At 41.4% G+C, this 25,943-nt stretch overlaps 1 protein-coding gene across 4 annotated transcripts; it reads right to left on the reverse strand.

Moving 5' to 3' along the window:
* Positions 1 to 251: 251 nt before the first annotated feature.
* Positions 252 to 25,548, reverse strand: ZCWPW1 (zinc finger CW-type and PWWP domain containing 1). Of its 4 annotated transcripts, none has more exons than XM_060285235.1 (16): positions 25,410 to 25,548; positions 22,982 to 23,088; positions 19,202 to 19,258; positions 18,129 to 18,382; positions 17,564 to 17,642; positions 15,445 to 15,567; positions 9,595 to 9,711; positions 8,741 to 8,861; positions 8,042 to 8,117; positions 7,530 to 7,634; positions 6,528 to 6,611; positions 5,859 to 5,925; positions 5,349 to 5,446; positions 2,100 to 2,160; positions 1,267 to 1,401; positions 252 to 707 (listed from the first exon to the last, which is right to left on the reverse strand). In XM_060285235.1, the coding sequence occupies exons 3-16, from the start codon at positions 19,224 to 19,226 to the stop codon at positions 388 to 390; spliced, it is 1,665 nt and encodes a 554-aa protein (XP_060141218.1). In that variant the 5' UTR covers positions 19,227 to 19,258; positions 22,982 to 23,088; positions 25,410 to 25,548; the 3' UTR covers positions 252 to 387. The 4 variants fall into 4 exon arrangements, with proteins under 4 accessions (XP_060141218.1, XP_060141216.1, XP_060141217.1 ...); XM_060285233.1 differs by having other exon boundaries at positions 8,741 to 8,915; XM_060285234.1 differs by having other exon boundaries at positions 8,741 to 8,915; positions 22,982 to 23,091.
* Between the last annotated feature and the right edge of the window lie 395 nt (positions 25,549 to 25,943).

Genomic DNA, 25,943 nt, shown 5'->3' on the forward strand with positions numbered 1-25,943 from the left:
CCTAAGGTCATGTAGCTAGTAAGTGGCTGAGGCAGGATTTGAACCCAGACCTGTCCTTCTCAGTGTCCTTCTCCTAGGACTCGGGTGTCATCGCCTTCCCAGATCCCTATACTGACAGGCCTCCCACCAGAAAGCATGACGTGCCACAGTGACACGGAGGAGGAGGGAGAGAAGCCAAAAGAAAGCAAGTGGTTGAGACGAACCAAACCAACTAAACCAGTAACCTGGTTTATTAACATAAACTGCACAACTCTGACCTTAGCCAACCAACCTCACAGCCAATGAACAACCCCAACATTTATCAGCTTCTCGGGGATCCTCTGAGAGGCTCTGCCTCCTGCTCCCACAGAAGGGATGAGAGAGCAGGCAGGAGGTGCGAGCCCACGGCTATTCCTCACAGAAGGTCACGGCGAGCTCCCCTGCGTCGTCTCTGTGCTGTGGCTCCTCCCTCTGCTCCAGCTCTTCTCCAACATCCTCCATGAGTTGGTCCAGGTCCAGGTCACTGGAGGCTCCATCATCAGAGAGGACACTTCCAGCTTCCTGAGGCCATGGCTCCTGGGGTGCAGGCCCTTTTTTCCCCACCACGGGACAGGCCCCGGGAGGAGCTGGTGGGGTCAGGACCTCTGGCACTATTCTAGCTTCTTTTTCCTCAGATGAGCTGCTTACTGGGGCCTTGCTTTGGGGAGCTTTAAATTTTTTCTTAGGGCCTAAATGAAAAAGTGATAAAACTGAGAGACTTATTGGGTCACCTGTCCTCACCTTTTACAAGTCAAACTCCTAAATTTCTATTACCAAAACAATCTCTGGAAAAGATGACCTTTCTTAAAAGAAAGAAAATGGGGTTTGGAGTCAGAAAGACTTGGATCCACAGGCTAGACATGGGTCTTGAGCAAACTTTAAACCCTTTAAACCTCAGTCTCCTTATCTGTAAAATGGCAAATATCCAGCCATAGAGATACTGAAAGAATTAAAGGGAACAAGTATAGAAGTATCTATCTAGCCGGCCCATGGAAATATCCATAAATGTTAATTCCCACCTCCTTACCATTCTCCTATCCCTGAATGTTCCTGAATCAAATCGAATAATAACCACTAAATGTTTCTACAGTGTGTGCTGTGTTCTACAATTTGGATGACACCCTTTTGGCCAAACTTTTTTTTTTTAAGTAATGAAAAGCTGTGAAATTATTAAAAAATGATCAAAGGAGGGAAAATGCAGACATGAACCTCATTTCCCCACAGTTCTCCCCAAGTCTTGAGCCTTACCTGGCTGCTCAGGTTCTGAATTCCCATGCCCTTTTTTCCTTCCCATGATGGGTAAAGATGGAGCTGCAGATTCATTTCCCAGAGATCTCTTCATTGTCTTCCTTTGCGGGGTTCCATCTCGTCCATGTGCTCCACCTGCATCACCCCCAACCCCCAACCGTGAAAGACATTGGTTTATTTCTCACTGAGTGACAGCATGCCTAGGGTCCATAGACTCCCCACATTTGTCCTCCGCCTTGCATCTTCTGCTCATTTTCAATCTAGTGAGTCCTCGTGGTTCCTTTCTTTTCCCCAAATATTTCCTTTTTCTTCCCCCTGGGTCTTCTCTTTATAGTTCACCTCAGAACCTGCCTCCTCCAAGAAGTCATCCTTCTTGGCTAAGAATTTAAAACATTCATTCCACCTTTAACCTAAGATTTTGTAATTCAACTCACAGAAGTGAGAAGGCTACAGCTTCCCTGACAACATTAGCATGAGTCTTTTTTTTCTTTTTTTTTTTTTCTCGGTACGCGGGCCTCTCACTGTTGTGACCTCTCCCGTTGTGGAGCACAGGCTCCGGACACGCAGGCTCAGCGGCCATGGCTCACAGGCCCAGCCGCTCCACAGCATGTGGGATCTTCCCGGACCGGGGCACAAACCCGTGTCCCCTGCATCGGCAGGTGGACTCTCAACCACTGCGCCACCAGGGAAGCCCCTAGCATGAGTCTTGCTCATTTTCTCAGGTTCTGGAGCTGAGACATCAGTAAGGCCCAGCCACATGCAGACCCTCCCACTCTCTGCTTCTGCCTTGCCTTAACTGTAGCACATGTCTGATTTCCAGCTGACTTGCTTACCTCTTGCCTTGGGTTTTTTTGTCTGAATTTTGGCTGGCTTGGGACCAGGCAAAGTTGGATCCTGAGAAAAATAAGGAGAGAAAAATAAGAAAATATAAATGAAGTCACATAATTGTGATTTAATAGAGTGGGACGCTACAGAAATGATGAGTGCACTTAAGGGAGTTCAAATTAGGTTCTGTGAGTCTGATACTATTTAAATCAATGACAGCACTTCCCTGGTGGTACAGTGGTTAAGAATCCACCTGCCAATGAAGGGGTCACAGGTTCAAGCCCTGGTCCAGGAAGATCCCACATGCTGCGGAGCAGCTAAGCCCGTGTGCCACAACTACTGAGCCTGTGCTCTAAAACCCACATGCCACAACTACTGAAGCCCATGCGCCTAGAGCCTGTGCTCCGAAACAAGAGAAGCCACTGCAATGAGAAGCCCATGCACCGCAATGAAGAGTAGCCCCCCTCACTGCAACTAGAGAAGCCCCCACACAGCAACAAAGACCCAACGCAGCCAAAAATATATAAATAATTATTTTTAATGTTTAAAAATAAATAAGTAAATGACAACAAAGATAAAAATGTTCATCCTTCCCATTCTATTTGTTATTAGTCAATGCAAGGCTTTATGCACAACAGAAGGAAATAAAGTTAGGCCACAAACATGATAAAAACTGGTAAATTAAAAATTAAAAGAGAAAGTGAAAAATATACACTTCAGAGCTTCTAGTTTCCAGATCTACACACAAGGAGCTTGGAAGCTGTAACTGTGTTCTAACAACAACTAAAAAGCTGAACAGACTGAAATACCAATAACTCTTCTTAGATCCATAAGAACAGTGAGGACACAGGGAAAACCTCTGCCCTCAAAACTGAAGATACACAGGCAAATACAGGGAGTCATGCGTATCAGAACATACACTCACAAGCAGAAACCACCAAGAGAACTAGTGTCAGGATAGGAAAACCTCAACAGTAATAAAGGAATTGCTCAGTGTGGACAAGTCTGAGAGTTAAAAACTCCAGGGATACCCAGTCATGGGGGACTTCCAGACTTTTTGTGAGTTTTCCTTCCAGGAGCTCAACCAGATTCTCACAGAAAATATCAGAGAAAAACTCCTTCATGCTTCCAGCAGGGAGAGGGGGAAAGAACCATTTTGAAATATACCAGAGCATTCTGTTCTTCTTAACAAAACCTACCCTCAGGAGAAACCAGTTAACCAGAGCCTAACCTACTAGGGTGTTAACAGAGCCTAACTGTCCTGGGGATAGGGAAACACCCAACTTCAGCCCACTCTAATCACCCTGCCCCACCTAAGGGGGTGGGAAAAAACTAAGAAACACTGTGAAGTTTACAGTCCAGAGGCATAAGTTCATTAATAGACTTAGACCCAATCACAGGATATAGAACACTTCCCCTCCCCTGACACCTTACCACCACATTACTAAAGATATACTTACAGCACATCATGTTCGGCAATCAAGAAAAAAACTACAAGGCATATCAAATGGCAAAAACACAACCTGAAGAGACATAGCAAGTATCGAAATCAGGGACTTCCTTGGTGGCACAGTGGTTAAGAATCCGCCTGTCAATGCAGGGAACACGGGTTCGAGCCCTGGTCCGGGAAGATCCCACATGCTACGGAGCAACTAAGCCCGTGAGCCACAACTACTGAGCCTCCGCTCTACAGCCCATAAGCCACAACTACTGAGCCCACGTGCCACAACTACTGAAGCCCGTGCTCCACAACAAGAGAAGCCACTGCAATGAGAAGCCTGCGCACTGCAACAAAGAGTAGCCCCCGCTCCCTGCAACTAGAGAAAGCCCGCGTGCAGCAATGAAGACTCAACGCAGCCAAAAATAAATAAATTAATTTTAAAAAAGTATCAAAACCAAACATGCTAGAGAATTATCATTTTGGAAATTTAAAGCAAATATGATTAATATGCACAGGGCTCTGAAGGCTAAAGTAGACAGCATTCAAGAACAGATGAGCAATGTCAGCAAAGAGATGGAAATCCTAAGAAAGAATCAAAAAGAAATGCTGAGGATCAAAAACACTGTAACTAAAATGAAGAATGCTTTTGATGAGCTTATTGGTAGACTGGTCACAGCTGAGGAAAGAATCTCTGAACTTGAGGATATCTCAAAAGAAACCTTCAAAACTGAAAATCAAAGAGAACAAAGACTGGAAAAAAGAATGCAATATCCAAAGATTGTAGGATGACTACAGAATGTATAGATATGTGTAATGGGAATACCAGAAGGATAAGAAAAAGAGAAATATTGAAAACAATAATGACTGAGAATTTCCCAAATTAATGTCAGATACCAAACCACAGATCCAGGAAGCTCAGAGAACACCAAGAAGGATAAATGCCAAACAGTCACACCAAGGCATATTATTTTCAAACTACAGAAAATTAAAGTCCTGAAAGAAGCCAAAGGAAAAAAAAAATCTTACCTGATATGCTAAGGAAGGGGAGAAAATGGAATCATATAAAAGCTCGATCAAAACCACAAAAGGCAGAAAAAGAATGGAAGACAAAAGTAGGAAGAAAGAACAAGGGCAACAAATAGAAAACAGTAACAAATATTGTAGATAATAATACAACTGTATTAATAATTACTTTGAACATCAACAGTCTAAATGACTGTCTAAAATGACCAATTAAAAGACACAGATTGTCTGAATGGATCAAAAAACAAGACCCAACTATATATTGCCTACAAGAACCCCACTTTAAATATAAAGACACATATAGATTGTAAAAGTAAATGGATGCAGAAAAATATACCACGCTAACACTAATCAAAAGAAAGCAGGAGTGGGCTTCCCTGGTGGCCCAGTGGTTGAGAGTCCGCCTGCCGATGCAGGGGACATGGGTTCATGCCCCGGTCTGGGAAGATCCCACATGCCGCGAAGTGGCTAGGCCCGTGAGCCATGACCACTGAGCCTGCGCGTCCGGAGCCTGTGCTCCGCAACGGGAGAGGCCACAACAGTGAGAGGCCCACGTACCACAAAAAAAAAAAAAAAAAAAAAAGATAAGTTCCTATAGATATGAGATATTAGAGAGAATAACTGAGGAAAGAGGAGACTCTCCTTCCCTGAAGACCCCCTAAGAGATAAAACCAGTCAGCCAGTCAGGGCTACTCTGATGCAGGGACAGGACGGTTCCTTAGAAAATATAAATCCATGCTAACCAGATGGCCTACAGCAATCTCCTAAAAGGAATCCCCAAGATCAATCTTACTTTTTTTTGTTGCTCTTCCTCCTCTTCCTCCACCTCTGACTCTTCCTCTTCTTTCTCCAAGCAGGAATCTAAGCTGTTAGCCCCAGAGAGCATTACATCTAGAACAGGAATAGGAAGGAAAGGCTAAATAATTTATCCGATAAAATAGGTGATGAGTTAGTGGAGCTGATCCCAGAGAATCAGTCTTCTAATTCTGCCTTTCAGGTCCAAGTCACATTTTCTCCACGAAATCTGATCCTAGATTATCATGGTTCCACCCTTTTCAAAGTCCTGTCACTATTCAACATGCACCCTCCCTCCCTACTCCCTTTTTTTCTCCACTCCTCTCTCTACCCATCTGTGCATCCATCCATCCTGGACACTTGGTCAATGGCATTCATGAAGAGCCTCCTATTGTAGAATCCAGAACTAGGTTGATGATATTGGATATAAAATAAAAGCTTCAGTTGCTGCCCTCATGAAGGAATCCCTTCCCTCTCTCTCTAGTCTTTAACCTCCTACTTATCCTACCTTTTCCTTCCCCACTGTAGTCAGATCCACTGTATCGGCTCCAGAAACCAAACAGGTTAACCCGCTCCTGAGGGAACCAAGAAACAAAAGCATCATCTACTACTCTCCCAGGGGCTATTTTTGTCCTGTCTTCAAGGTTTTTAGTTATAGAATTTGTATTAATATTCCATACCATTTTCACTTGAAATTTCATACTTTCTATCTAGATTTTGTAGAGCTTAACTATTATAATGTTATAATATTATAATATACAATATTATTATAACTTCTTTTTCCAGTTTGTTTATAATTCAGTTAATAACTGGGAAGGGGAAATTCACTGTCATTCTCTACCACACCCAAAAGCAGAATCTGAGGGTAAAAACTGACTCCACATAAGAGAGAAGATAAGGTACATACACCTGAGACTCGAAGTTAAATAGGTTGGTGGGATTCCCCCTACTAACAGTCCCTGTTTGGACTGAGAAAAGATCCCATTTGTCCAAGGGTAGGGAAAAGAATGGATGATTTAAGGCATCAAGGGAAGCTGGCCTGGGAAGAAAAGACTAGTTCTAGCACTAAGACTGTGTAATGGGGAAGGACAGCCGGTTTTCCACAGTAGGAAATGCATAACTAGCTTTGTGTCCCAAGTCCCAAAGAGAAGCAGGTATGTGATCTAAACTTTCCCACCTGAATACTGATCTGCTCTGCCTCTTGAGCCATCATCAGGGCTGCCCCCAGTTTCTGGCTGAAGTCCTTATTCTTGCACTTTTTCTGAAATGAAAGATTTCAGAAAAGTAACTCCAACAAACTGCTACTCACCAGACATTACCTTTACATTTATTTCCAGTTTCTGGTATTGATATGATACTCCTATTCTTAATCTTTTGAGCTCAGAGACACAATCCCGTCTTATACCCAAACAAACCTTTCATCAATTCCTAGCAAAATTTTCAACCAACATTTTGGTGTCCTCTCCAAAGTAAAGCCCATGGAAATTTGTAAAGGCAAAATTAAAGGAGTTCGGATGACTGTACTTCTAAGCTTCTCACAAGTTTCTTTAGATCCAGCTGCTTGATTTAGTACTCACTGCCTGATTTTCTAAGGTCCCTGAGCTCCTAAACCTCTGCTCATTTGCAAGGCTCATCAAGCCCAAACTGATTATAGGGAAGAAATATTATTTAGTTAATTCAGTGGTTCTCAACCAGGGGAGATTCCCCCCCCATAATAGATTTGGCAATGTCTAGAGACAATTTTTTGGTTGTCACAGCTAGGGTTAGGGGTCCTACTGGCTAGATGCCAGTAGGATGCTGCTAAACCTCCTACAATGCCTAGGAATCCCCTCACAACAAAAAATTATCTGGCCCAAAATGTCAAGTGTCAAGACTGAGAAACCCCAAGTTAATCTGTGCCTTCATTTCTATCACACCTGCTTTGGCTAAACTGTAGAAAACCATGGTCTTTAGGAAGGCCCTCTATCTGCAGACAGGGAAAGAGACTAAGAAAAATCATTATCCTGCTGCAATCCTGGTAGAAAGAAGTGTACCTCATGAATAACCTCACCCTTGCATACTTGGTCAGATATGTACTTTCTCCTCACACAGCTTCCCCTGGGAGAAATCAGGTTTAATAAAGAGAAGATTTAGTTTTTCAAGTTCCCTATATCACAACTGACCCCTGAGGGTTGCTCACCACTGCAGCTAACTCCAGGGATAGCTCCTGGAAGTTCTTTAGCATGTTGACTGGGATCCAAGCACGAGAGACTGTTTCTCCAAAAAATGTCACATGGTACTTGGACTGTAATAAAAGATGGTTCTGTTATAGACTCTTGTCCTTCTTCTTGCTTTGGCTCTCTAGCCAGAAAAGGCAGGAGAAGAACTGAGGATTTACAAGGAAGCAGGGGCTGGGCCTTCTCTGTTCCTTTAAACCTGACCCACATATCCCACCTCATTCCATTGTTCTTCCATCCTGACCTCAGGAGTCCTAACCAAAGCATACTTATCAAAACATGAATGTCCTAGTAATGAATAAATTTTAATTAGATACAAATTTGTTTCTATATCTTTTTGTCACTCTAGCTAAGAATCTGTTTCTGCTTGTGTCTGCTGGCTATGTCTATATTTCTAACTATGTACATCTGTTAGGATGGATTTGTTCATTACTTTGGCCTGAGCACCTACCCACCCTGAATCAGGAGAACTCACCGGCAGGGAATCAAGATGAGATGCAAAAAGAAAATATTCCCCCAGGTCAGGATCAGATTCTACCATGCCTGGCCACCTGGAGAAGACAGATGGGTGTAGGGCATGGAAGAGAAGGGGTTAGGTGAACAGAACACAAACTCATCAATATACATGTACATAAAAGGGCAATATGTTTCGCAAATAAAGGACCCCCAAAATAGACCCCTCTGTCAACCCTCCACAGTGGTCACTACCAAATGATTGAAGTGACTTTCATCAATGTACAAAGAAGCTCAGAATCTTTCTAGTAAAAATACCTTATCCTTCTAGGCCTTCTGGCAACCCTGAGAAAAAAATCTTTTGACTAGGGACATCTCTAAAAAAGAAGCTATTCCACCCTTCCTTGTTCTCTTTACTTTGTATATCTCTCATTTTCCAATGTCTAAGAAAATATCTTAGAGCCACTCTTCTCTTTCTACCCATCCAGGGTAGAACTGTCCAACCCTTTTTTCCAGGGAGATACCACCTCCATCGTGAAACCTCTAGAAAACAGGTTCTTTCAAAGCCTCCAAGCTTAGCACTTTATATTCTCCCTCACCCATGCTCTTTCTAAGGCAGGTACCATTTCCATTATAAATCCCTTCCATTTCCTCCCTCCCTGCTTGAATCTACCACTCCCAAGTTCATGAAGGATGCTCTGACTCTGCCATAGCGCCCTACCAGGGGTAACCGTATTGCTTGGCCCAGATGATGGATCCTGGGATGTAGGAGGCATAGGCCACTTCATTCTCATGCCCTGTCCAGGTCTCCTCAGGGATATCACAGTGATTATACTCCAAATCTGCCAAAGGAGAGGAGGAATGAAGGGACGGAAAGAGCCTCATAAGGTGAAAATCTGGATGAGGGCAGAGGAGAGGACAAGAAGAAATTGGTATATGCAGCAGGTAGGACCAAAAGGACACCTGGGAGACCCATGAAGGAAATGCAGCCAGAGCCTGGAGAAGTAGGAGAGTTGCCTCGTTATGCTCTGTAGAAAGAGACTCCAAACTTCTACCTACATCCCACGAGTCTGACCCTGCTTCCATCAGTGTAACATCATGAAGGTAATTTCTCTGATATTCTGTTTTCTCATCTGTAAAATAGTTGGGCTAGACTAGAGCTTCCTAATCTCTTTCAAGTAGTTTCAAACATTCTAGAATTCTAAGACACTGAATCTCTCTCACTGGCTTTTCCCCATACATCCCATATCCCTTCCTATCTGCCAACCCAATACCAACAATCTAATCAGATTGACAGGCTCAAACCAATGCTGAAGAAGATGGAATTCACTCAGAACATATGTTTAGATTCCAGGACTCTCCTCACAACATAGCTCTTCAGGGTGTCTTCCTCTAGCCCTTTATGCCAGATTCATCTTGTCATGACAGCAAGATCCCTCCCTCTCCCCAAACACTAACTACAAGGACCCCTGGAGTCCTAAATATACTTTTGTCATATTTAATCTAAAGGATGGAAGCAGGGAAAGAAAGGGACGAACAATAAAAACTGAAAAAAAAATTTCCACTCCATTCTACCTGTATTCTGGTCACAGGACCAATTATCTGGGAGGACTGAGGGGTCAATGTTCCCACGTAGCCGCCTCCATTTCTCACAGTTTGGAGAGGAACACTGGACCCAGACTAGACATTGACCTGTCACAGGAAAAAGCCTGATATAAGAGACTCAAAAATATGTTCTTCCTTCTTCAATTTAATTAAAATCAATATACTCCCTGCCACCACCACCTCTGCCAGAATCACAAAGCCTTAGAGATCAACTCATCCAATCCCTAATTTATAAATGGTAAAACCAAAAGCTCAGAGGAGATAACTGACTGCTAAAGATCAGTCTAAAGTGGTGGCAAAGCTGAACTAAGAGCCCAGGTCTCACATCTCAATCTTTCTCCTATACCATGCTATCACCTCTCCTCCCCCAAGGCAGAAAGGAGTGTTTCCCGTATTGACAGTTCTTAAAAAGGTTGTCTGGCATATTTCTGGCTAGTGCCTCATTTCTCTGAGGGCATGTCACTACTAAAAAGTTCTTCTGAAGGACTAACCAGCACTTCTTTTGTGCACAGCATCTGGAGTTCCTGTTTCAACCTCAACAAATTAACCTGACACCAAATCACCAAGTTGCAGCCTTTGGGACCAACAGCCCTGAGTTCACCCCTCTCCAAAAGACAGGTTTAAGCCTATCGTTTCTCAAACTGTTTACTTCAGGCTGTGCTCAATGGCCAAACACTCCTTTTATCCATTACCTTCCAAACTCTCATCCCCACCTTTCTCTACCCCCACATCTTCTAAGTTGACCCAACGTCCCACACAGCCTCTCCTCTCTCCCTCCCAAACTCTTCCACTATAGTCTTTGGGATTCCAAACAAAAGCAACAAAAGTCCACATGTCTTCAATCTCTTCTCTGAAATTCTGCCTCCCTTCTGAAATCTGGTGATGCGCTAATGACACTGCCCCAACCCGACCCCACCCCACCGCTGAAGCCCTTTAAGAAGAGCCTGTCCTTCTCACACACCCCACGCCAGAAAGTGGGGTCAGCATCATCCTTGCTCCCCATTGACACTTGCAGACCATTACTATCCTCCCTCCTATAAAATCCTTCCTCCCTCGAGGTCTATGCCATGGGACTACACTGCCCTCTCATCACCCTTGTCACGATGCTGGCATCTGGTTCAGTCTTCTCTCCACCTCCTGCCCTCGTAGATGACCACTACAGCCACAGGAGTAAACTCACAAGGCACCCCGTATGTTCTCCTCCATGCCACCTCGGTCACCCCCTCACCTCAGGAACCCACTCCCACCCTGCATGCCACACCCAGTCATCTGCAGGGACCGCACACTCCCCTGAACCACTTATCTAAACCCCTCTCTGATAAAAATGCCCCATTCTTCCACCTTACTTGCTCCAAGACCCCTGTGGCAACTTTCAGTTTATCTAGATCTCCAATCCACTGGTCCCTACCTTTCTCTCAATCTAGTAGCAATTAAGATTAACTGTTTTTCTTCACTCTGTACTTACGCAGGTTTGATTTCCTTAGATTCTCTTGCAGACATCAACAACTCCCTTTCCCTCTGTCCTTCCTCCTGCCCAGCTAGCAAACACAATTCTGAATGAACCCACTCTCCTTTTTCTGTGCCTATACTCATTTGACTGAGCATTGCTAGAGAAAAATCACTGACCAGCCACCTAGGTATACTATATATTCACAGCTAACAATATCAACCAATATGTTTCTCTAGTTAGTTCACTCTCCCACTGTCAAATTTTACCTTGAATGCCGAAACATAAGGGTGCCCTCCATCCCACCAAAATCATCCCTCAGAAAAGCAGTTGGCTTACATTTGGGTCCCTTCACAATATCTCATATTATGGATCACCTTCTCAATTACTTTATTTTGAAGAATAAAGTACTGGTTGAGAATGATATATTAGTCTGAAGAGACAGTTTCCAATGATAGTTTTGGATGTTTACAGAGGTGACCTGGAAAGACTAGAAGAAAAGAGTGGGGGAAAGGGCCAGGGACCATAAAAGTGAACAGAGATCAATCAAATAAACGGTGGTTGTAAAAATAATGAATATTAAAGAGGAAATGAGTGGGGGAAAATCATCCTAATGCTATAAAACTAGATATTTATGGTTTAGGATGAACTTTCCAAAGACAGTTTTTAAAGACATACAGTTCCTTAAAGTTTCCTCTTAAGCAACTTAGAAAGAAGAGGTGTTTGAAAACAGTGTTTGAGGCTCACGATGTGCCTCCGTGATAATGAAGGCTGATGTCATAGACACAGGTCAAGAGCATTTCAGTTGACTGCTCATTCTTGAAACACTAGCTTTCTTGGGTTCTGTGATCCCTCATTCTCCCATTCCCCCATCCCATCTTTCTGGTAACTCCCTCCTCAGTCTCTTTTACTGAATTCTCCTCGCTCTCTGTCCAATCTCTAAATCCCTGAGTTGGAGTTCCAAAGCCTAATCATGGGTCTTCACTCCCCATGCTGCACTTTCTCCTGAGGCCGGCTCATCCATTCCCTCAGCTTTGAAATCCACTTTCACACCTGACAACACACAGAAGTACGTTAACAGCCTCCGTTCTGAGCTCCCGGTTCCTATAGCCATCTTGCTCTTTGGTATCTCTATCTGGATGTCTCACAACGATCTCAAACCTATTGCGCCCAAACCCAAATGCTTGATCTTATCCTACAGAACTGTCTTTTCCCACCTCCTTTCACATAACTGCTCAAGCCAGAAGCCAATCATCTTTGACAAACCCTCTCCTCTCTCTCACCTCCCAATATCCAGCTCATTACCAAGTTCTGAAAATTTTACCTCTAAAATATATCTTAAAACCATTCACTTCTTGTCTCCTTCATCATCCTAATCCAAGCCACCAAAATATCTAATCCTAGCGCTAACTTCCTAGCTGGTCTACTCTTGTCTCCCCATACTCCATTCTCCAATTAATCACCAAAGGGGTACTTTTAAAACATCAATTTGATGATGTCACTTCCCTGGTTAAAACCCACCAGGGGCTTCCCACTACACTTAAGATAAAATTCTCACTTTGTAACATGGTCTTTGATCTAGCCACTGCCTACCTCCTTACATTTATCCAGAGTCACTTTCCAGCCTTGCTTCCCTTGCTCTCTGAATCCCAATTATACCAGCTTTCTTTTAGTATCTGGAGTAAGACAATCTCCACTTTACCTAAAACTGTCTCCTACGCTTCACTTTGCTAACTTCTAGTCTTGCTCCAGGTTTCAGCTTAAATGTTATTTCCTTACAAATGCTTTCTCTAGCTGACCCAATCTTAATTAGGTCTCCACCATTTCCTCTCATGACATTCTTTTCCTTCCCTTCACAGAACTTAATGCAAATTTTATTTACTGGATACTCCCTTTCTACTTCCTGCTCCAGGAGCACCCACCTCTCCTTGGCAACTGTGAAAAACAGGAAGAGTGGTTCATTAATAGGAAGAGGCTTACACAGTCACTACAACCACAATTCAACTCACGAGCACTGCCAAAGGAGTGAATTTCCATCTCCCAGTCTAAAATCTATCCCTCGTCTTAATACTGAGAGTTACAGATGGAACACTACTACCCAGACCACCCGACTACCCAAATTAGACTTATACCTCCAGCTCTTTATACTGATTGCCATGTCATTACAACACGAGGAGTGGTTTACTGCCCTAGACTACCTTGTTTCGTACCTGCATAGTCTTCCTAGAGTTTTCTTTCCAGTATGTACAAACCATATTATTCTTCTATAATCCAAATTTTATATATATATATATATATATATATATATACGCATGCCTATTAGACACCAGCTGATTGTTTAGTCCACTGTTCCTTAATCTTAGGGTTCTGGTTTTTGGTTTTTTTCTTTTTTGGTGCAAGCCTGTTTTCCCCCAGATTAAGTCTACTTATTTTCAAAATTTTAAACATACTAATATATTGTATGATCTATTTTATTTATCATACTAAAATTTCCCAATATTACCAAGGTTATTTCATATAATGTATTTGTTTGTTATCTATCTAGCACACTAAAACTGTAAATTCTATGACAGCAAGGATTATCTATTTTGTTCACTAATATATTTCTAGTACCCAGCACAATGTCTGGCATATAATATAAGGCATTAAAAACTATTGTTAAAAGAATAAATAAATCTATATGCATCCTTATTTCCCTCCATCCAATCTGAAAGGCTGGGTCCTTTCTGACTCAAAATAAACCCTCTGATTCTCTTCTCATTCTCTTCTTTAATCTCTCCCTCTCTATAAACAATTTTCTCTCAGCATATAAATATGCTGACAATAAAGAGGTCAAGTGTCTTTCTTTTAAAAGAAAGCTAAAAAAAAAAAGAAAGAAAAATCTTCCATCTACTTTATACCCACTCCCCTTTATTTACTATTTTTTCCCTCCTAGTTTTCACATCTAAACTAATTGAAAAAAGTATCTATTCTTCAACCAACAATAACCTGCCATTCACCCTCACCAACCCCTATGGTTGCTCTAATCAACCCTAATGATTTCCTAATTGTGATATCTGTTGATTTTCAAATCTTTATTCTTTTTGTTATCTCTGTAGTAGCATTTAACATGGCTAAACACTCCCTCTTTCCTGACATTCTCTCCTCCCCTGGAATCTGTGATACCACACTCTCCTAGTTTTCCTCCTACCTTTCTGAGCTTTCTCTTAGTTCTTCTTAGCTTTCTCCCTGGGTACCTCTTCCTCTGCTCAACCCTAAACATTATGCTCCCCCAGGGTTTTTATCCAATATTCCCTTTTCACTCTACACCTTCTTCTTGGAAAATTTCATCTATTCCTATTGATGCAGATGACTCCCGAATCTGTATCTCCGAGAGCCCAGACCCCTTTCTTGAGCTCTAAATCTCATCACAGACCCCCTAACTCAGGCAAAGCTCAATCCATCATCTTCAACTTGCTCTTTCTTCTATATTTTCCACTTCAGATCATGATTCTTCATCCACTCAGTCACTCATGCCGGAAAACAGGACCATCCTAGAGGCCTCACTCTTCTTCAGCTCTCATACCCAGCAGCAATCGTATCATATTGATCTTGCGTCCTAAAGATCTCAATTTTATCTCTTCCTCTTCACTGCTATTGTCTGTCTTCCTTGCCTGGATAATTATTTCTATGGGTCTAGTCTTTCTCCTGCCAATCCATCTTCCATGCTAGTGTCAGAGCAAGCTTTCTAAAATGCAAATCTTATCAAGTTTTGCCTACTTAATGTCAATCGTTCCTCTTTACTTTTAAAATAAAATCCAACTTCCTTAGCCTGACTTGTAAGGTCCTTTAAGATCTGGGGCTTACTTGCCTCTAACCTTATCTCCCCCACCCCTACAACCTCCTACTCCCCAAAATACCCAAAAGCTACAAACATTAGCCCTCCTCCATTACTCTGCCAATAATTATCACTCTGACCCCCATTCCCACCTTAGTTCGTCTGACTAAATTATACTTCAAGATCTGGCTCAAGTGATATCTTTTTCTTGGAAATTTTCCCAGGACTACTCCCAATTTGTAGCTTTCTTGTTGGCCTTCCTCACAAGCTTCTCTCGCGCGCGACAGGCTTTTATTTGTTTCCTCTGCATTTACTCAGTACCTCCTAAAATGCCTAGAATTTAGCAAGCACCAAACACCTGTGGATTATATGACTTAATAACTGAATGAATGAAATAGTTCTCTCTCTTCCTCAGCACCATATCCTCTAACAAGCAGCTGTGAGGGATAAATTATAGTCTTTGCAGAATTTCCTCTAACATCCTAACCCTTACCTCTCTCCTCCACCTCCAATTTTCAAGCCCAAGGTAGGTTTTTCAAACCATGGCTGAACTCACCAAAACCACTTCCCTCTCCTTTTTGTTGGTCCCTGATCTGAGAATGATCCTGAACTGTTTTCTTCAGTTGATCTTTCTGCCTGTGCTCATGTCCACTTTGAGCTTTCTCCATTTTCTCATTTTCTGGGAAGATAAAAGAAAACACATGAGCCATGCCGCTAAGCCTGCGCGTCCGGAGCGTGTGCTCCGCAACAGGAGAGGCCACAACAGAGAGAGGCCCGCGTACCGCAAAAAAAATAAAATAAAAAAAAAATAAGAAAACATTGTAGGGTAGGGAGATGAAGAAGAGAATCTCTGTAGATAGTAGAGGCCAGTTAAAGAAGGAAGAAGAATCATAGCTCAATAGTTTCAAGTCTTGGGCTGAAAATTCTCAGTATGCCCACTGTCCAATTCCCTAATTTCATGGAGTAAGTACTTGAGCCAGGTGTCAAAATGTATCTGACTATACTTACGAGCGGCCTTCTTTCTTTTGCTTAAGGAGAGTTTATTGAATTTCTTCTCAGAGGGTGCAGGATCTGGCTGGCCTGGCTTAGATGTCTTTATCTCAGGGATTACTCCACCTTCCTGAGAGGCTGAAATCTCTAGAATATGCGGTACCACTACCCTCTCTCTGCAAATAAGATTTTTAATTAAAAGGTATAAAGGGGCAATTTGTAGTACCCCTCTTTTGAAAAAACCCAAGGATAAAAGTTAGGAGGACAGAAGAATTGTAAGCTCTCTATGGCCTCCTGAGGTCATTTTATCCATCTACTGGCCTATTTTTCCCAACTCAACTCAAGTATCTTTCCTGAGATGAGAGAAAGCTATAGAGATATGAAAAATGACTACATAGATAGATAGATGGATAACCATTTATCAATATAAAGTCTACCCTGTGATCAACTCGCCTCACTGGGATAAACTTACCCATCAGCACTATTATTATCAGTAGTAGAAGAAGCAATTCCTGGTTCCTTGTCTAACTGGGTACATCTTGTAGGCTGGGCACAGGAAGTCTCTGCAAAATCGAGGCTAGATTCCATCCCTCCCAAAACAAAATACTATAAGCAGAGAAGCAATTAAAGAAAACAGCTACTCCATTATTTCCAAACTGTAAACTTTCATTAAAATATCTCCCATCAGTTGCCTGGAAGAGCTTACCTTTGGACTTTTGCCACACCATAGAACTTACAAGTTTTTTGTTTTTTTTTTAATATTTATTTATTTATTTATTTAGTTGTGCCAGGTCTTAGTTGCAGCAGGCGGGGTCCTCAGCTGTGGCTCACAGTCTACTTAGTTGCAGCTTACCGGCTCCTTAGTTGTGGCATGCAAACTCTTAGTTGCGGCATGCATGTGGGATTTAGTTCCCCAACCAGGGATTGAACCCGGGCCCGCTGCATTGGGAGCGTGGAGTCTCAACCACTGTGCTACCAGGGAAGTTCCAACTTTCAAGTTTTTTAATTCTCAGGAAAAACTACAAATCTATATCCTTCTGCAAGCCTTTCCAGATTGATTTGCCTATTCTAGGATAGCCAGGTAATGTTAACTTTATTTTGTGTACATAACAGAAATTTTATGTACCATGTTTTATATCATTTGCTCCTCAAACTTTCTCTAGGAATGGAAGTATACCTAAGAATAGCTGAAAATGTCAAACCACTGTCCTTAGCCTCATGACCTTATGGAGAAGGCCTCACGACCTATGCTATAGAGTTCCTTATTCTAAAATCAAATTCCTGAGCACATGTTAAAGCAGTATTAGAAACAGAAATATACAACGGTAGATGGAGATGGAGACTAAGTTCTTCAAATCTGGGAAAAATAAGTTATCTTTTCTATGAATATTGTAAACATATAGAAATAAATTTAAATTACATTTTAAAAATCTAGATGAGACTATTTTTATATTCTGAAGTCAATGTAATCTATTTTTCTAAAAGTCTGTACCCTCTGTCTAAGGTGGTTTAGCTATAGTCCTGTTGATAGAAGATGAAGTATTTAAAAATATTTCAAAGTCTCATCTAATATTTCTTTACTTAGAAAGATGGAGGGAAGGAGAGAAGCTATCGACTTATTCTACCCCTCAGATAACAATTTCTTTGCCAAACTGAAACTCTTTTACTCTCACTATAAGCCATACCCAAGCACTCCTGGAGGGACTTCTGTAGCACAATCTGGACAATCTCCTCAAATTCTGCATTTGTAAGAGTTGATTTTCCCTGCAGAGAGAAGGGTAGGGGAGAAAAACTGCTCATCTTTCCCCAGTCCTCCTCTGTGACTAGTCAAGGAAGCCTCCTTTAGATAAGGCAGTAAGTTCACACGACTGAGAGCATAAAGTCAACCTAAGGATTCCATAAATTCTATCCCAGATCTCCTGGGAGTAAAGGAGTCAAAGAAAAGGAAAAAGTTCATAAAATTTCTGTCTACTTCTACTCTCACCTCCATCCCACCTCAGCCCCTCCCTGCCCAGTATGCCCTGCTAAACGCTTTCATCAAAACACTTTTTACCTCTTAGAGAAGAAAATAGAAGCCCCAAAAAGAAATCAAAAACGGAAACTACAGGATGAATTTTCCCTGTGGGATTTACTACATTCAAATTTATGTTATAAATATTTAAATGTCTTCTGAAATGAAAAGATCCTGTTTGCCCAGGCTGGGTGACTAGGAGAAACTGTCCCACTAGAGCCCATCATTGTGATTTTTACCTTTTCTTTCTTCTCTGCTTTCTTGCTGTCTTGAGCCTTTCCTTTTATCTCCTGGCCACTGCTTGTACCATTCTCTTTGGTTGTTTTCTTCTTCTTCTTCTCTAACCTGGCCTTTAGCAGGCTTGGCCTGGTCTCTGCCTCTGGGGAACTGATTCCCAGGATCTCCTCCTTCGATGAGTTAAGGTTATAGGGCATCAGGCTATGCAGTTTTTGTGCAGGTGGGGCAAAGGTTTTCTTTGGTCCCTTCCCGCATTCTGAAAGAAATTTGATCATCAAATGGAATTTATGAAATATAGAATCTAACACAGAAATTGCCAAACACTACCATTGATTGACCATATCAGAATTATCTGGATATGAAATATTAATAATATTATAATATGAAATATTAATATTATAATGAAATATTATAATATGAAAAAAATAAATTATTATTTAACAGATTCCTAGGCCTTCCTTCCCCAACCCTCCCAGCCCCCCACCCTCTCATCCCTGCCCTAAGATTCTGATGAAGTAGTTTGAAGTGAGGCCCAAGAATCTGTAATTTTATGAGGCTATCTAGATGATTCTGATGCACTACCAGGTTTAAGAACCACTGAGTAAGTCAAAGGTGATAAATATAAGTATGCAGGAAGCTGAATTATTCAAATGTGAATTTTTTTTTTTAATTTGCTTGTTTTAACTTTTCACAAAATTTTAGGGGAAATTAGAGAAATTTTTAAAAACCTAGTCAAAATCTACAAACGATGCAATGAAAATTGTACTGATCCTCCCAGGTATAAGTAATGTATCTTTCTTCTGAGCTTCCATAATACTTTGTACCTGTCCTGTGGCATTTACCACATTCAAATTTATGTTTTAAATATCTAAATGTCTCTTCTCTCCCTACGAGTTCATACATTTCTTGAATAAGACTGTTTCTAAGTCAAATGTATTTCACTCAAAGTGTCTAGAAAAGTAGTAACTTTAACAAAGTGGACAGGAAATACATGTGAATTGAGCTTCCCTTTGGGGGGAAAGATGTCCAGATGACCAACGGCTGAGAAAGAAGAGGAAAGTGACTCTTGACTCACCTTTACTCTGCAAGGTTGTCATCATTCAGCTCAGAAGCTACACTTTTCTTTATGCCTCTGTTAGAAAAAAGAAATGAACTGCTATTACTCTGAACATGATTTTTCAAATTTTATTGAAGCCTAGTTGATTTACAATGTTGTTAATTTCTGCTGCACAGCAAAGTGATTCAGTTAAACTTATATATATTCTTTTTCATATTCTTCATCATTATGGTTTATCACAGGATACTGAATATAGTTCCCTGTGCTATACAGTGCTGATCGAACATGATTTTTTTTTTTTTTTTTTTTTTTTTTTTTTGCGGTACGCGGGCCTCTCACCATTGTGGCCTCTCCCGTTGCGGAGCACAGGCTCCAGACGCGCAGGCTCAGCGGCCATGGCTCACAGGCCCAGCCGCTCCGCCGCATGTGGGATCCCCCCAGACCGGGGCACGAACCCATGTCCCCTGCATCGGCAGGCGGACTCTCAACCACTGCGCCACCAGGGAAGCCCTGATCGAACATGATTTTAAACTTTCTCCTCTACCTGTCTTCTTGGGTTCAGGGTCTCTTTGCCTGGGACACTTGAACTACATTTTCTACCTTCTTGATTACAATTCTACTCCTCAGCAGTGCCAATTACATGCTGGAGGATAATAAAAGTTGCTGTTTTAAAGATCAGCAACAATCCTTAGTGTTTTAAGTGCCTAGAACCATGTGCAACATGAGGCAGGCACTTGTAAGTAGGTAGAAATGATAGTGGCAGTGATGTGTTAAAAAACAAAATTCAGGGGCTTCCCTGGTGGTACAGTGGTTAAGAACCTGCCTGCTAATGCAGGGGAAACGGGTTCAAGCCCTGGTGAGGGAAGATCCCACATGCTGCGGAGCAACTAAGCCCGTGAACCACAACTACTGAGCCTGTGCTCTAGGAGCCTGCATGCCACAACTACTGAGTCCGCCCACCTAGAGCCCGTGCTTGGCAACAAGAGAAGCCACTGCAGTGAGAAGCCCGCACACCGCAACAAAGAGTAGCCCCCGCTCACCACAACTAGAGAAAGCCCGCGTGCAGTGATAAAGACCCAACGCAACCAAAAAAAAAATAAATTAAAAAAAATTCAACTGAGTAAATTTTGAGGATCTTATTGGCTTTATTCAACAATTCACGAATTGGGCAGCATCCAATCTACCAGATAGACAGGAGCTCCAAGGAGCTATGCAAAATTAAAGACTTTTACAGGCAGAAGGGAGCAGGAAGAAGGAAGTAATACTAGGCAAAAAAAAAAAAAAAAAAAAAAAAAGCAGGTTGGTCATACAAGGTTACTTTCCTTTAAGGGACTATTGGAGTCTATCAGGCAGATTACCCAACTAGTGATGATCAGGCAATTCCTGACTGACTGGTTTAAGATTCCATTTCTGGGAGACCTAACATTGTAATTAAGTTGTCTTGGTTTAGTGACTTGGGGCTTAGCATAAGCAACCCCATTTGGTGCCTCTTATTAAAGCAAGACACGTTTTTAACAGCCAGAAGTATAAATAGTAGCAGAGTAGTGGTAGTAGGGTGTGGACAGTCCTGGGAGTTAAACAGTGAGAGTTTTCTTCAGAGGGATAACCTCATTTCACAAGGTTCTCCCGAATACTTAAAAGACAAATAACCTATAAATTCTCCTACCTAATTCAGACATCCCTATGCATAGAGAACCCCCTTTATTAACATCACTATAATGTATATCTTCCCTTTACCTAAATCTTCTAGTCTAATAAATTTCCGAATGTGCCGGACTCTCGCAATTTCTATTCATGGCTCAGAAGTATTTAGTAATCAGCAAAGGTCCCCAGAGAAGCTAGTAAAAAGAATCTAGCATATTCACTCTATATCCATAGTTTATCTGTAGCTATCTACTCACAGATGTTCTACAGATGTAGAACACAGATGTTCTATATCAGCATGCTTCATTATTTCTACCAAAGTTGTGACTAATAATAATGAGTAACACTTATTGAGCACTCACTATAATCTTTGAATATGTCATCTCATTTAATTCTCCCAATAAATCTGTGAGATTGATACCATTTTACATTTGGGGAAACTGAGGCTTAGAGGGATTTAGAGACATTAAGTAATCGATAAAGTGGTAAAAATCAGGATTAGAATCTGTCTGATTTATAAGTTTGCGTTATGAATTGTGCTACACTACATCCCAATCGTCTAGTTCAGTAGTTCAGTGCTTCACAATAACCTTAATATCACAGCACACATGTAAAGCATACATTAAAAGTACACATTGAAACACAGAAAATATTTCTAGGTACTCTAGGGTAAAAGGACCAGGCTGCCCACATCCATATACAACTGAGGGATGGGAGTGGGGGGCCTCCAGCCACACTAAAGGCTGAAGAGGTTAACATCTCTACACAGCTATAAGTCATTTGTGACCCAGCACAGTGCCAAGACTCATCTTGTGATGTTCCAAGAACTTGTACATTTTTCCAGTTTTCACTTTCCACCATTAATATTATTTCTACCCAGCTGTGGTTTGCCCAAAACCTCAGTGTTAATACATGGTAGAGTCAAGATGAACCCAGGTTTTGGCTTCCGAATTCTAATAACATGTCTGTTCTTCTCAGTGATCTTATTTCTGGCTGTTGGTTTTGAGTGCTTTGAAGGCCCTGGACCTGAAACTCAATCTTCCTACTCTGCCATCTCCCACTATAAAGAGATCCAAAAGCAGCATAAAATGGATCTTTGGGTTCATACAGTCTTCCCTCTAAAGGGGCTGAAAATTTTACAACCCTCAAATGTCCAAGCTAAACACTCAGTTGTTCAGGGTGTAGAATTCCTCCCTCCAGATCCCAAGATGAATTCAAAAGGTACTGGAGACTTGACTTAGTGTGGCCACAGCATGGCTGAATATAAAGTATTTTTAATTTTTTTTTGGTATTTTTCTGTTCCTTTTCTTCATTCCATAAATGCGAATAATTGATATGTGCTATTCTGCAGTAACTACTTTTCCTATATATTAAGGAGCACATTTTATCATTGTTTCCATCTTAACTTTTCACCACCAACTCCCAAACTTATTTGACACTGGAAAAAAAGCAAGTGGGACATTGGGGGAGAATCACTGCAGCAAACTGGTCCCTTCTTTACGATAATCCTAAATAGAAGCTAGAAACTGGATAAAATTAGGCTGCAAAAGGAATAATAATAATAAATGACAAACATATCTTCTCCCAGACTCTAGAATTCCAAAAATGATCCTGAGAAGTCCCTATGAAGACAATCAGAATTATAAAACTATACTAAATGAGAAAAACAAAATGAAAATTAGTGTACCTGAGATGACAAAATTTGATTTTTTTAAATGTTCCTCTATATAAGATCCTTGTGTATCCGTAAACTATCTCTGGAAGAATACACAAGAAACTGACAAAAGTGTCTCAGCAGACTGGAAACGGGTGGCTGGGGGTGGAAATGAGCTCTCTACTGTACCCTCTTGTGTAACTCTAGCATTTTATACATATACCACCATTTCAAAATGATTTTTTAAAATAAAAAGAGTATTTTAATCAACCTAAAAAGGCAAAATTTTTCCAATATTTAGGTTCAAATCATTATCTAAACCTATACTGACCTCTCTAGGCAAAAGTGTGTTACTGGAGCCCCAAGCAACTAGATAAAATTGTGGATCATCGTTGAGTTAATAAGATGTAGTAAATATACAAGCAGCAATGAATACTGGTTTTCCTTAACCTACAGTGAGGGTGTGATGAAGAACATTACTTTTAAATAAAATCTCTAACCTGATCAATAGAGAAGGGAAAATCTGGAAGTCACCGTCTGACAAGTCAAGTCTCTGCTCCTCTGTTTCAGGCGAAGTATTTTCTTCCACAATAACGAATGTTGAAATCTACTTCAGAGAGAGAAAAACAATTTTAAGGAAGTTAAAAAATATACAAAATACCACCAACTTTCACCTGGCCAGCTAGGAAATGACTGGGGGCTCTAGACCCAGGAATAACATTTGAGGTTTTAATTTCTTTTTTCTGACCTTAGATGAAAAAAGAGAGACAAAAAAAATCCAATAAAGCTTTAAGTGTGAAAGTTCCATAACCAGATCCTAACTATTGAACTGACATAAGAAAGAAGGGTGAATAAGGAGGGGAAAATAACTTAGAAATAATAAAGGGAACCAAGGGAAGGTGAATGAGCTATTCCAAAAAATAGTTTTCTTTCATTTAGAACACTAAAAATCATGACACTGATTATAGAATGAAATCACCTAGCTCAGCAGATCTCAAAGTGCGATCTAAAGACCCCTGAGGGCCCCCTCCCTTTTTCAACTACTTATCTGTGTTAGGCTGGGTTTTCTCATACTCTTCAACCAAAACAAGATATCATAACAGATTGAATTCAGAAACAGATGAAAATCCAGCCAGACATGAAAGAGATTGCAGAAATGTAAAACACCATTCTTCATACTAAATTTTCTTTCATTTAGGAAAATATATTTTCATTAAAATATTATCTACGTTAACATTATGTAATGGGTTTATTATTGTTATTTTAAAATTAATAAATAAATGCTTAATTTTTTTCTCAGTTTAATTTCTAATATACTAGTATCAATAGATCCATAAATAGATATAAACCAATGTTTGGAATCCTTCATAATTTTTAAGAGTATAAAAGGATTCTGAGACCAAAATGTTTGAGAATTGATCTAGCTAAATAAATTCAGTCTTGTCAATATTTTTCAAAAAGCATTAATCCTCCTCTCCCTTTCCCCCATTTAGAATATGTTCACAAATTTCTCCCCTCTTAAGTATCCAATTATTCCCTCTTTATATTGTCCCTGGAATCCTTGGTCTAAAAGAACAAAAGAAACGCTTTAGAATTGTCCTCTAACACAGACTCCGTGAGCCTCAAAAAACTGTATTTAAAGACTATATTTTGAAAAAAAAAAAAGACTATATTTTGAGCAGAGAACAAGAAAGATCGAGTTTCTGTTCTCACTGAGCTGACATTCTAGTGGGAGTAGATAGACACATACAAAAATAAGAAAATATATATTGTAAACTAAATAAATAAAGACTATATTTTGGGAGCAGTTTTCTCAGGGTTACTTGAGATGCTGCCTCCCAGGCTTGAAGTCCTCCATATGGCCACCAGATAAAACATAACTCTTAAATAAATAAATAAAGACTATATTTTAAATATCCTTTAAGCTGGAGTTTGATTTTTGTCTTAATGTCTAACGGTATGTAGATCCCTGCTCATTATCATTCCTCCGTCAGTAAGAGTTCTTTTTCTCTTTCTCTCTTCCTTCCTTCCTGTCTCTTTCTTCCTTCTTTCTCTCATGTGCACTCAGCAAGCATGATTTAAAACTTTTAACAAGACAGAAGGAAAAAATGATCCCCACTACGCTTACTGCCCATAACAGACTACCTAACAAGACATTTACTGTCATAACTACCTGAACTAAACCTTTTACATAATCTTATAAATAAATTAATGGTGACTAAAGCTTCTCGGTTCAGAGAGTGCAAGGAAGCACAGAGATACGGGGACTTATCACCAAAGCAGACTCTTTCTTTAGGACCCTGATCCTGGTTCAGACCCTTGCTATCTAACTCCCGGAAAGCTTGCATACTGGCCCCAAACTATTGCCGACCTCAAACTAGCCTTTTTGTATTGCTTTCGCTTAAAGGGGTCATGCCCATGGACTCCCAGACTCCGGCAGCATTTTGACTCACAGAGCACCAAGGTGACGTTTGGAACAATAAAAGGCCTGATTCCACCTTATAAACCAGAGGGAAGAACTCTGACGGACCCACATATTTCCCTCTCTCTTCCCTCACCAATTCCGTCTTACGCACAACATTTAAGACCGGAGGTACCACAGAGCCAAAAGTCCTTGACTCCCCTCAAAGGGTAAAAGAGTGGCTTTCTAGCGTCTCTTCCCCATCAACAACTCCCCCGCCATGAGAGAATTTCCCCTCAGCTCCCACCCGCAACCCGCGGAAGCACCAGGATCCGCATTCTCCCTCAGGTCCGTCGTCGCCCGCCGTGATATTGAGTTACTTTTGTTTGTTTGTTGGGAGTAAGTTTGCGGTTAGAGATTCTGAGGACAGGGGTTAAGAGTTGGACGGCACCCTGAAGAGAAAACTTCTCAGGCGACAGGTGTCAGGATTGGCCACGCCTAGCACCTTCAGCTGCAAGCGGAACTACCTTCTGGAGAGATGAGAACCTAAGGGCGAGGAGCAGAGTGGGGTAATGCAGAGACTCTCCAAGCCCCTCAAACCTCGAGCCAGTTTTCCCGCCACCAGGGAAAGGCGCGAGGCCGCGCACAAGCTCCACCTCCACCCCCACCGGCGGCCTGCTCGCAGAGGTAAGGCGCATGCGCAACTGGAATCGGCTTCTGCGTCTGCGCAGCTGAGTTATTGCCGCCATCTTCCAACAAAACGCCCTGTAAAACTACAAATCCCATAATCCTCGGTGGCCTCACTTTTTTTAGGTGGCAGCAATAGCGCCTGATCGTTCAAGATGCACATATTCCTTTTACTAACTTTACTCTGTGCTCGAGACTGCCTTTTCCTTCCTCTGGGAATCGTGCCCTGATTCCCATTCTTCCTCTTAGTCTCCTTCATGCCCTTATTTTGATATTTTATTTTGAGACTGTCCTTAACCCCATTCTCGCCTCTTCCTCCCTCTTCTCAGCCACAGGACCCGCACCCCAAGCGCTGTTGGCAAGGAGAACGAGCC

This window comes from Globicephala melas, chromosome 15 (genome assembly GCF_963455315.2).
Source record: "Globicephala melas chromosome 15, mGloMel1.2, whole genome shotgun sequence".
Classification (NCBI taxonomy): domain Eukaryota; kingdom Metazoa; phylum Chordata; class Mammalia; order Artiodactyla; family Delphinidae; genus Globicephala; species Globicephala melas.